General features: G+C 41.6%; 1 protein-coding gene across 1 annotated transcript in view; it reads left to right on the plus strand.

Moving 5' to 3' along the window:
• ITGA2 (integrin subunit alpha 2) overlaps positions 1-12,599 on the plus strand; it is a 110,034-nt gene that overhangs the window by 47,323 nt on the left and 50,112 nt on the right. The window contains exons 3-7 of the mRNA XM_008262194.4: positions 599-708; positions 5,253-5,344; positions 9,034-9,148; positions 9,314-9,441; positions 12,073-12,221. Coding sequence (XP_008260416.3) covers positions 599-708; positions 5,253-5,344; positions 9,034-9,148; positions 9,314-9,441; positions 12,073-12,221 — 594 coding nt within the window. The remainder of the gene's footprint in view (positions 1-598; positions 709-5,252; positions 5,345-9,033; positions 9,149-9,313; positions 9,442-12,072; positions 12,222-12,599) is intronic.

A 12,599-nucleotide genomic window follows, 5' to 3' on the forward strand; every position in this document is an offset into this window, starting at 1 on the left:
AGCTCTCAACAAATGTTTGTTCCTGCTCTTGGTTTTAATATTGTTTCATTGTTGAGAGCTGTGCTGTCTACCAATATGGTAGCCACTAATCATGTGTGGCTATTGAGTACTTGAAAGGTTACTTATCAAAGTTGAGATGTACTCTGAGTATAAAACATATTGACTTTCAAAGACTTGATAGGGAAAAAGAAAAATCAGTCATCAATTTTTGAGTACATGGTAGTTTGGATACACTGAATTAAAATATATTACTAATTGAAATATGTTATTAAAATGAATTTCACTGTCTGCTTTTTGTTTTATTAGTGTGGCTGATGGTTAGAAAATTTCAACTTGTATTTGTGGCTTACATTATGCTTCTGTTGGGCAGCACTGCTCTAGAGAGTCCTCCAGGGTGTGTGGCCGAGCAGTTATATTGTAGGACTTAGGAAGGATCTTGGTAGCTAAGGAGAAAGGAAGGAGGCCAAAGAAAAACAAACGTAACTCTGCACTTAAAAAATTTAAATTGTTTTTCACTGATTTTTCACTTTTATCTTTAAAAAACTAAACAGTTTATGTCTAATAATAATAATAATAAAATGAAAACTCTTGTTCCTAGGTTACTGGTTGGTTCACCCTGGAGTGGTTTTCCTGAGAACCGAATGGGAGATGTGTACAAATGTCCTGTTGACCTACCCACTGCCACATGTGAAAAGCTAAATTTGCAAAGTAAGTTGTAATGAGCTGTGTGATTCTTTTTTTCTTTTACCAATAACAAAAGTGTATTTGTTATATACTCAGCAGAAAAATAATGGCAAAGGCAGTCATCATTCCATCTTAAAGACACAGAGACAGCTTTTTTCCTTTACCTCTTCAGTCTTATGGGGCCCAAATTGCACCTAAATTTCCAAAGTGGTTTGAAAGCCAGATTCAACAAGGTGCATAGGTAATGTTCTGCCCCCTGGACCATCCACTCCAAGGCTGAGGACGGATTTCCACCAACATTTAGGATTAATTTGCTCATCACTTGAAGAAAAATGAGGCTGCCAATCTTTCTCCCTCCTCTTCTCAAAACCAGAAACAGTACAGAAAATCAGTTCCACTTCTGTGTTTGGAGGTACCAACAAGAACTCTGTATTTCTGACCATCTCTAAATGAGTACATTCTAATAAAAATATCCATTATTTTGAATATCACTTGCTATTGTAATTACCCACATCTCAAAGGGTTTGTATTAATGCAAGAAATATTAAACATGCAAGACTAGAAAGCTAAATGAGTTATATTTCCATAAAATATTTCCTGATGAGAGTAAAAGTCACGCAGTTTATCATCACATCAGCAATAGCAACTTTCAAAAGTACAACACTGAGTGGTCAAGGAGTTCTTATGAATTAGAAAAGGATTTTAAGTCAATATGCAGTTATGTACATGAAGGGAAAGGACTTGGAAAAATATTACTTAAAAGTTGGAAATGGGGCCGCCATGGTGGCATAGAGGGTTAAGCTGACACCTGTATGGCTGGTATCACATGGGCGCTGATTCAGGCACCAGAAGCTCCACTTCCCATCTAGCTCCCCATAATGTGCCTTGGGAAAGCAGTGGAAGATGGCCCAAGATCTCGGGTCCCTGCACCCATCTGGGAGACCTGAGAGAAGCTCTGGGCTCCTGGCCAGCCCCAGCTGTTGCAGCCATTTGGAGAGTCAACTAGCAAATGGAAGATCTCTCTTTTATCTCTCCCTCTCTCTAACTCTGCCTTTCAAATAAATAATCCTTTTTTTAAAGATTTATTTATTTATTTGAAAGAGTTACACAGAGAAAGAGGAGAGGCAGAGAGACAGAGGTCTTCCATCCGATGGTTCACTCCCCAGTTGGCTGCAACAGCTGGAGCTGTGCCGATCCGAAGCCAGGAGCCAGGAGCTTCTTCCGGGTCTCCCATGTAGGTGCAGGGGCCCAAGGGCTTGGGCCATCTTCCACTGCTTTCCCAGGCCATAGCAGAGAGCTGGATTGGAAGTGGAGCAGCCAGGATACAAACTGGCACCCATATAGGATGCCGGCGCTTCAGGCCAGGGCATTAACCCCCTGCGCCACAGCGCAGGCCCCAATAAATAAAGAATCTTTAAAAACTTGGAAACGAGCAATAATGTTCTTACACATTTCTGTATCCCTAATTTCTAGTCTCATTTTCGGCGTTTAGTTGGAGTTAAACACATTTTTGATGAAGTGGAAGGATTTTCAGTGACGGCAATTCTACAGAGATGGAAGCCATGATTACTGCATAAAGATTGAGGCTGTAGGAGAAATAGATTAGTAACCTTCAAATATTTTGAATACTGTACCCACAAGATATTAAAAAAAGTTCATGAAAATGCATATTACGCAAAAAGCTATGCATAGATTTCAAAAATTTTTGCATGCATTTTTGATTCCATTTTCTGTGAACTTTAAGTAGTACACTGGGGCCGGCACAGTGACATAGTAGGTTAATCCTCTACCTGCGGTGCTGGCATCCCATCTGGGTACCTGTTCTAGTCCCAGCTGCGCCTCTTCCAGTCCAGCTCTCTGCTATGGCCTGGGAATGCAGTGGAAGATGGCCCAGGTTCTTGGGCCCCTGCGCCCACTTGGGAGACCCAGAAAAAGCTCCTGGCTCCTGGCTTCGGGTTGGCGAGCTCTGGCTGTTGCAGCCACTTGGGGAGTGAATCAACAGATGGAAGACCTTTCGGTCTGTCCTTCTCACTGTCTGTAACTCTATCAAATAAATAAAATTTAAAAAAGAAGAAGTACACTTTGTGGGGCCAGCACTGTGGTGTAACATGTAGGGCTGCTGCCTGCAGTGTGGGCATCCCATGTGGGTGCTGGTTCAAGTCCTGGCTGCTCCACTTCCAGTCCAGCTCCCTGCTGTGACCTGAAAAATCGATGGAGGACAGCCCAGGTCCTTGGGCCCCTGCACCTGTTTGGGAGACCCAAAAGAAACTCCTGGCTCCTGGCACTGAATCAGCACAGCTCTGGCCAGTTGGGCAGTGGGCCAGTGGATGGAAGACCTCTCTCTCTCTCTTCCTCTCCTTCTCTCTCTGTGTAACTCTGATTTTCAAGTAGATAAATAAGTCTTTAAAAAAAAGTATACTTTGTGTGTTTGGTGTAATAAAATATATACATTAGGTATGAATTTTCAAAAGTTTTATTGTATCATTCCCTAATATATCATCATTAAATTTTTGTACATTGAGGTATATATTTTTGTTTCTAAAGCTATATACATTTACTGAAATTTTATTAATACATTTATATAGAAATATGCTTAAAAGTAGAAACATATCTTGAAGTTCTATCATTTTCTTTCTGCCTGTTGCAAATCATATTTTTTGTAATTTCCTCACCTAGAGTAAAAATTTGGCAGGGTCTCGGGAAAAATAGATGAAGAATTAGAAGTGAGCACCTAGTGAACAAGTACATGGAATGTGAACTCATCTCTTTCTAGATGTTGAGTGGTGCAAGAGAGCTGAGAAAAACAGTTCAGTGAGTTGGTAGGACCAAGAGAATATTTTCCTGGTGAAGAGACGATCGTTTTTGTAGGAGAATGGCAGAAGATAGTTCAATGGGGCTCATAGTTGAGGATACTTAGCTGAACGGGATTAATGTCACTATTACCTGGGAAGAAGAGGGCCTATTAAGGTTTCCTTTGGGCCGGCACCGTGGCATAGTAGGTAAAGCTTCTGCCTGTGGCACTGGCGTCCCATTGGATGCCAGTTTGAGTCCTGGCTGCTCCACTTTGGTCTAGCTCCTGTCTGATGACCTAGGAAGAGCAATGATGGCCCAAGTGCTTGGGCCCCTGCGCCCATGTGGGAGACCCACAGGAGGCTCCTGGCTTCTGATCGGCTCAGCTCAGCTCTGGCCATTTAAGGAGTGAACCAGAGGGTGGAAGACCCTTCCTCTCCCCCTCCCCTCTCCCCCTCCCCTCTCCCCCTCCCCTCTCCCCCTCCCCTCTCCCCCTCCCCACTTCCCCTCTTCCTCTCCTCTCCTCCTCTCTCTCTCCCCCCACCCCCACCCCCTTGCCATCTCTGTGGCTCTGCCTCTCAAATAATATTTTTTTTAAAAAAAGAATGGTCCTTTTACTAGAAGGAAAGAGAAAAATAGGAGTTTTAAGAATGGCACTTATGTAATGATGAGAGAAGTTGAAGGTGACTCTGAAACTAATGCATCCTCTGCAGTAGACAGCTTGTTCTCCCAGAGTGATGGCACCTGGGCTCAGGTGGGAGTCTTCAGAAGGTGGGTGAAGTTGAGTGGGAACTGGGGGAAGGAGTCCAACTGAGGACATGTGAAGGGGGCAATGATAGCTTGGCAGAGGTTAAAGACCACTAGCAAAAAAGACATCACCAAAGGATGTCATTGGGCAGTCACCCAGGAATAGATACAGCGGCTGATGCCCTTGTTCAGTGGGAATTAAGAGGTTGGGTGGATTCATTTCTTATTTTCATGTGTGGGGTCACTGTTTCCTTTTAAATTTCACCTAGATTCTGTCAGATGACATTTTTTTTTTGATAACACTTGGAGGATATTTTTACCCACCCCAGGGGTGTGTGTGTTGGGAGCAGGGGGCTGGGGGCAGAGAGGTAGGGCATGAGACACGCAGCCTGACTTTGGGGGAAAATGGAGGCTGCAAGGAGGAACAAATGATAACCTTAGATGTTCTTGGTTTGGCCAGAATGTTGTAAAAAATTTCAATTTTAATACCTCTAAATTATGTGTTCTCCAGAGTCCACGCCCTAATGTCTTTTTTTTTGACAGGCAGAGTGGACAGTGAGAGAGAGACAGAGAGAAAGGTCTTCCTTTGCCATTGGTTCACCCTCCAATAGCCTCCACGGCTGGCACACTGCGGCCGCTGCACCGTGCTGATCCAATGGCAGGAGCCAGGTGCTTCTCCTGGTCTCCCATGGGGTGCAGGGCCCAAGGACTTGGGTCATCCTCCACTGCACTCCCGGGCCACAGCAGAGAGCTGGCCTGGAAGCAGGGCAACCGGGACAGAATCCGGCATCCCGACTGGGACTAGAACCCGGTGTGCTGGCGCCGCAAGGCGGAGGATTAGCCTATTGAGCCGCGGCGCTGGCTCCCCTAATGTCTTATACTCTGCAGCTTCACACATTAAAGTTATCATACAACTCAACTCTAGCACCTGAATGCATGCCACTAAATTCAATGCTACATATAAACATGTTTTCCTAACATCTTTAAGTAAATCACTTTTTCATATTTTTTTCCTTCTGAAAAAAAAAAAGCTTCAACAAGCATGCCAAGTGTGGCGGAGATGAAAACCAACATGAGCCTTGGCTTGACCCTCACAAGGAACGTGGGAACTGGAGGATTTCTCGTGAGTGCTTCCTTTTCACATCCTCATTCCTCTTGAGAAAGTTTGGAGTCTGTGTCTTCTCGCCTTCTCTTCCATCAGATCACAGCTTGCTTTCTGCTATTGGGATGTTCAATGTAAAATGACAATTTTTTGACGTGTAGACTTCTTAGGATATTCAGCAAAAGGGGAACTGAATGAACACAAATTCATTGCCCTTGAAAATTATATAGTATATATATATACTATATAATATATATATAGTATATATACTATATATACTATATATTATATATTATCAATATATACTATATATATATATCAATATATACTATATAATATATATATAGTATATATACTATATATACTATATATTATATATAGTATATATATAGATAATGGCAGAACCCCAGGTCTGCTGCCTGCAGGAACATTCAAAAATTGGTACTACTAATTCAGAAAGACTCTCGGGTCCACTTCCTGAATCATTCAAGATAGATACTCCTCATTCAGAAAGTAGGTTTCAAAGTTAAAAAGTATGTTTTTAACCATATCCTACAACCACTGGCTAATCTGAGATTAGTTAAGGTATGGCGTGGTCTCAATATATCTCATGTACCCTCATTTAGTTTCTAAGATGATATGAAGACATCATGAATCAGTGAAATAGAATGCCTGACTTAACAAGTGATCTGGAAACAATTAGTTGATTTGCATACCTAAGTGAATTAGAGAATTAATATGAAAGTTAAAAGAAAATGAAAATTTTCTTAAGGAGGTAAGAATTCCTGAGCTTAGAACTAATAAAAATAATAAAGGAAATTTGTAGCAAGACACACCAAAAAATTTAAAGAAAATACTCATAAAAGTCTAGTCTGAAATGTTCACTAATTCATATGTGTATATCCCAGTTGTGTAGCCCTGTTAACATTTTGTTTTGGAAAGTCTAATCTAGCTTTACATCAGTTTTACTTATACCATTGACATGCTAGCTAAATACTGTGTTTTAGAACTCTTCTCAAAATTTCAATTTTCAACAGTCACTGTACTTTTACTAATACTCATAGGTATTAGTATTCGTATGACCTCACTAGCACTATATAATTAGCTATTGCTTATAATTATGTTATTTCAGTGCACAAATGAATGTTGCAACTTTGCAAAAGTCTTTATAAGAATGTTGCCTTCATTTGTTTTGCTTTGTTTTTTTATTTAAGGTTGAATAAGAGGAACCTGTTGAGAATTAGGGGGATTAAAGAATGTGCCTCAAAATTTTTAATCTATAACTTCAGATAAAGTATAATAAAAATGCAACAGAATTTGAGAGATTAACACTGTAGCAAGCAGAGAGGCAGAAAGAGGAAGAAAGAAAAAAGCGAGAGTTTCCTTCACATACCTAAAAGGTCAAAAATCATAAGATACTATTAAGAATTATGTGGAAAAGATTGACAATCATCACATATTTTTGAAACTTCTTAAGGTCTGGGCTTAAAGCTGGAATGTAGTTCTGGCACTAATAACTGGCATAATTCTAATTTCAACTTCTCAGTGCTGTTTCCCATTGCTTTTAAAACAAAAACAATCTTTTCTTGAATATTGCATGAGTTATTTTTCAAGGTTATTAAAAAAAAAACCTCAATTAGGGATATAGGAATCAATAACTGGTTTCTGTTATTTGGTAAACTAACCAAAGCAATGAATAATGATTTTCTCCAAATTGGCAAAATGAACCAATTTTATGGGAGAACTGCACAGCTGCTTCTAACTATCTGCTAAGTTACTAACAGTTAAACTGGGTCAAGCAGATTTCCTTTTATTTTTCCCATTGCTTCTTGAAAGACCATACTTCTCTGCTCAGTTTTTAAAATTGACCCACAGCTTTACACACTGTTAAATTTTGTAGACTTTTTGTTAGGATCTTGACAAGCCTTTTTTTTTTTTTTTTTCATCAAGACATCTTAATATTTAATCTTTCTCATGTGATTTGGTCATGAATTCGTCCAGAGTTCTGGGTATTTGAGGGCTGCTAACTAGAGAAGTGGGAATGAACTGATGACGATAGTAAATACTGGAATTTTCCTGGTGTGGCACAGAGACAAGTGTCAGCCAGCTTGGGTGGTGGAAGTCAATTAGGAAGTGGAATAGGGAGCTTTGAAGTCCTCCAAGGAAAGCAGTGCTCTACAGCTCAGCCAAATGCTGCCACTCCATGGACCTCATTTGTATCTGTGTAGCATACAGTGTTCTGGGTTTTTTGGTTTGTTTGTTTAGTGTTTACTTGTTTTCACCTAATTGAAAGGCAAAGGCAGAGTCAGAGACATCTCCCATTGCTGTTTCACTTCCCAAATACCTACCGCAGCTAAGGTTGAGCCAGGCCAAAGCCAGGAGCCTGGAATTCCACCTGAGCTTCTCCTGTGGCTGCAGGGGCTCCAGTTGCCTCTCAAGATGCATTAGCAGGGGCCAGTGCCACGGCTCACTAGGCTAATCCTCCGCCTTGCGGCGCCTGCACACCGGGTTCTAGTCCTGGTCGGGGCGCCGGATTCTGTCCCGGTTGCCCCTCCTCCAGGCCAGCTCTCTGCTGTGGCCCGGGAGTGCAGTGGAGGATGGCCCAAGTGCTTGGGCCCTGCACCCCATGGGAGACCAGGATAAGTACCTGGCTCCTGCCATCGGATCAGCGCAATGCATTGGCTGCAGCACGGCGGCCGCGACCGCCATTGGAGGGTGAACCAACAGCAAAGGAAGACCTTTCTCTCTGTCTCTCTCTCTCACTGTCCACTCTGCCTGTCAAAAAAAAAAAAAAAAAAAAAATGCATTAGCAGGAAGCTGCCTAGAAAGCAGAGTAGCTGAGTCTGAAGCCAACACTCTGATATGGGATGCAGGTGTCCCAAAAAGCAGCTTAATCCACTGCACCTTGAGTCCCACCCTGCATGGAGTGGTTTTTAAGCTGTGAGTTTCCCTATGAAATTTACCTTCTCTGACTCTCATTGGGAAACTGGGGAGCCTGGCCCTGTTTCACACCAGTGAGCGAGCAGGGACCCCAGTGACCTGCCTCTCTACATGACGCGTGGGTTCATCATTCCCCAGGGTAGCTAGACCTGGCCCAAGCCCTCTTGGAGGGTGCCTGCCAGGCCTCTGGGGTCATGGTTTGTGCTGAGCAGTCTTAGGTGAAAGAGACAGGAGGAAACCCTTGCTTAGCAATAACAGCAACAGATGGTGGCTAACGGACACATTGCACTTGCTGTTTACCTGGCACTGTGCAGTGTTTCATATCCTCGGACCTGTTTACTCCTCAACACACTCTTAGAGAGGAGGTATGATTTTTCTCAGTGTACAGATGAAGACCCTGAGGCTTGAGAAACAAAAGATGAACTTTGTGTTCGGTTTCCTCCTGCGTGTTCTCTGTAAGAAAACCACCATTTCCTCTGGCTTAGTAGGTGAGCTGGAGGGCTGCTTGCTGCCTCGCATGGCAACTGCCCCTGTCAGTCCCAACTCTCCCTTCCGGAGGCCTGCTGGAGGGCACAGAGCAGCTGCCTGCCTCTCCATCCTTCTCTCCACAGTAGACTCTCACTTAAAATGGTTTTTGACTTGTTAATTTCAAGAGTTGACAATTCCTGGAATCTTGCAGAAAAAAATGATCTCTGTGCTGTACAACTGGAGAGCTGAAAGGTGAGCATTTTCTACGTGCTTCCATTCATTGTCTTTTCATTTCTTTGCAGACATGTGGTCCCCTGTGGGCACAGCAGTGTGGAAATCAGTATTACACAACCGGCATTTGTTCTGATGTCAATTCTGATTTTGAGCTCTTGTCCAGCTTCTCACCTGCCGTTCAGAGTAAGTTATGAGTGTGCAAAAGGTCTGAGCAAGGCCTCACTTTTAAAAACTCTGGGGAGGGGTTTTATCAAATGGTACCCACACCTGTCTCTGTCTCATTTTTACCTGGGTGTGAAGTTTGATTTCACATCACCCATCTGCTTCGTTCCTTTTTTCCCTATGTAGCCTGCCCTTCGCTCATAGATGTTGTGGTGGTGTGTGATGAATCAAATAGTATTTATCCCTGGGATGCAGTAAAGAACTTTCTGGAAAAATTTGTTCAAGGCCTGGATATAGGCCCTACGAAAACACAGGTATGGATGTCACTGGCTAACTACTTGCTTTCTGAGAAAATATTGTTAAATACGATGTCTTAGATTTGCATTTGTCAAATCTCCATCTGCAATGCATTTATTGGTAACATTGAAAGTTAATAGAAACTTGTACTACATTGGGTTATTCTACCCCTAACTTTGCCTGATGTTGGTCCATGAGTTTATATGCAGGCATCAAGCATAAAAGATTTAACATTTTCATCCTCTTTCAGCTGCCTATTTCCTGCTCTTCTAGCCCAGGAGTCTATAGGTACATTTTAAAAGTCAATATGATGCTTTTTTCTCATGCCTATTTGGGCTAATAATTGATTTCATCTATTTATGCCTTGCTGGTAAAGCAATCGTCTTTGAATTCTGGAATTATTTTATAATAATTATCATGTGTTATTTTATAGTCTTTTATCATATTCTAGTCTAACCTCCCTTTTTAACATGGAAGAAATCTTTTCAATAATTTGTTGTGTTATGTTACAAAAATAATTTGTGTTTGTGTTTCCTTGAGGCAGACAACCAAAACTCAGGAGCAGAGACTCCATGCTTCTGTAAGAACACTCAATAGCATTTACTAGGAGTTCAGTTCCTGGTTTTTGTTTTGTGTGTTTTTTTTTTTTTTAATTAATTAATTTATTTATTTTGGGGCCTTAAATTGGATCTGCCATTCCATGGGTCATTTTAGTTACAGCAGGACAGTGAACCAATATCAACAGGGACCAATTCAGTTACCACTGCATGTTCTTGGGTTACAACAGATCCTCCAGTGTCCCACAAATAGCAACAACTGCTAGCGTATTTTCTTCTGAATGCTTTTGTTGTGATTTGGTTTTCTGCTTTCCTATATAGTATTATAAAAGACTGTTAGACATTTTTCCCACTGAGATTCACTCCAAGGCTAAGAATACATTACTGCCTGCTGAAACCTTGGGATTTTTCCTGTAGGCTGTTACTAGAAAGTTCTGTTACGTGAAAGTAGGTATAGCACTGGTGTCTGAGGAGGACCATGTGTAGGCCTTTATACGAGATGTTTTCATATGCATCTTCTTATTTTGTATCGCTACATGAATCACCCTCCCCCCAGCATGACTTTTTAGTTAAGGGGCTCACACACAATTCACTGCTCTTTTGCCTCTTCCTGCATGCGTCTTATTCCTTTATAGAAGTGGTTAAACTCATTCTCTATTATCTAAATTTGACCCTTCTGTAAGTCCTGATGATGCACCCTATCTTTAAATCTTCCTTCACTTTTCTCACACAGGTGTTTGGGGGCTGTGTCACGGGGATTACTCTGTTACTTTCCTTTCCTATTAGACTTAAAGTCTCCAGAGCTATCTTTGATCCTTCCCTCCCTCTTCAGTCTTCCATGCTAACGCAAAGGATCCAGGAAGACCAGTGTTCGGGGCATCTTCCCAGTGCCTTGCTCACTGCCTTCCTAACAAAAAGAAAAACGAAAACAAAACCAGCAGATTGAGCTCCTTCCTCCTGCCTCGCACACTGACCTCTGGGGGCCTCCCACGGGTCCCTTCCTGCCACTTCCTGTTCTGGGACCCCATCTCTGAACCTCAGAGGATGATCTCTGTCTGAGAACAGACATTGATAGGAGCATATGATTTTCTTGATCTCAACCATTGGAAAATGTCCGGGAACACCTTGTTCAGAAGTTAGATACTCCTGGTCCCCCATGCACAGACATCCACTTGCCTCCAGAGCTGCTGAAGCCCCTAAAGTCTAGCTCAATACATAGACCCAAACTGACTACATTCAGTAGGAGCCTATGGATGTTTCTTTCATTCAACTCTAATTCTTTATTGCACAATTATTGTTCACTGCTGAGATGGTGCCCTCCTTCTGTGAATTCTCATCATTGTCTGCAAGCCTATATCTGTTGATAACTAGAACATTTACTTACATCTATTTTAATCTTCCTGTTATAAACTGTTTTATGATATTCATCAATATTAAGTATTAAAATAAAACATCTAAAATTACTCTTTCAAAGCAGTTCACAGGCTGCAGCCCATCATCTTGCTTGGTGATAGTAGTGTTATTGTACACAGATGGCGTCTCACATCAAAAAAGCCATTTCACTGAAAGAAACATAGCTGTCAAGAACAGAGTTGGTTGGTGCCGCGGCTCAGTAGGCTAATCCTCTGCCTGCGGCGCCAGCACCCCGGGTTATAGTCCCCGTTGGGGTGCCAGATTCTGTCCCAGTTGCGCCTCTTCCAGTCCATCTCTCTGCTGTAGCCCGGGAGGGCAGTGGAGGATGGCCCAAGTCCTTGGGCCCTGCACCCGCATGGGAGACCAGGAGGAAGCACCTGGCTGCTTGCTTCAGATTGGCACAGCACACCGGCCGTGGTGGCCATCTGTGGGGTGAACCAACAGAAGGAACACTTTTCTCTCTGTCTGTCTCTCTCTCTCTCTCTAACTCTGTCAAAAAAAAAAAAAAAAAAAAAAAAAAAAAACACAAAACAAACAAAAAAAAGACAAACCAGAGTTGAGAATGATTCCCTTAAGCTATCACATATCTAAATGTGCTTTTGAGGTTTATTTTCTTGGCTAAAGAAAAATTACTATAACTTAATGACAGTCCGTTTATAAACTTTTACTCTTTTGAAGGTGGGATTAATTCAGTATGCCAATAATCCAAGAGTTGTGTTTAACCTGAACACATTTAAGACCAAAGATGGCATGATTACAGCAACATCCCAGACATACCAATATGGTGGGGACCTCACAAACACATTCAAAGCAATTCAGTTTGCAAGGTAAGTTTTGCTGCTAGTAGACCAATATTTTGATAACATAAAAAGTGCTAATAACTGTGAAAGAAAAAATAATATACCTGCTAACCACCACTAAAATCAGAATTGGTACACAAGAAAAATTTGAGTATTTTGTGACTTGCATACTTTGAGAGGGTAGCTTGCAAGTGAAGTGAAAATATTTGATTCTAGGATTTTAATAAGATATGACATGATTTTTATGTGATTTACATGAAATAAATGAGAAGATTTTAGTTTAAAACTGTAGGAAATGGAACAATTGTCATTATTTATATTTTCATTAATTGAGTTAGTAAAATACTTCTTGCAAATTAACAAGAGCCATCCGATCTTCATGAGTCCAATTTGAACTATAAGTCT

The sequence above is a fragment of the Oryctolagus cuniculus genome, chromosome 14 (genome assembly GCF_964237555.1).
Source record: "Oryctolagus cuniculus chromosome 14, mOryCun1.1, whole genome shotgun sequence".
In the NCBI taxonomy this organism is placed as follows: Eukaryota; Metazoa; Chordata; class Mammalia; order Lagomorpha; family Leporidae; genus Oryctolagus; species Oryctolagus cuniculus.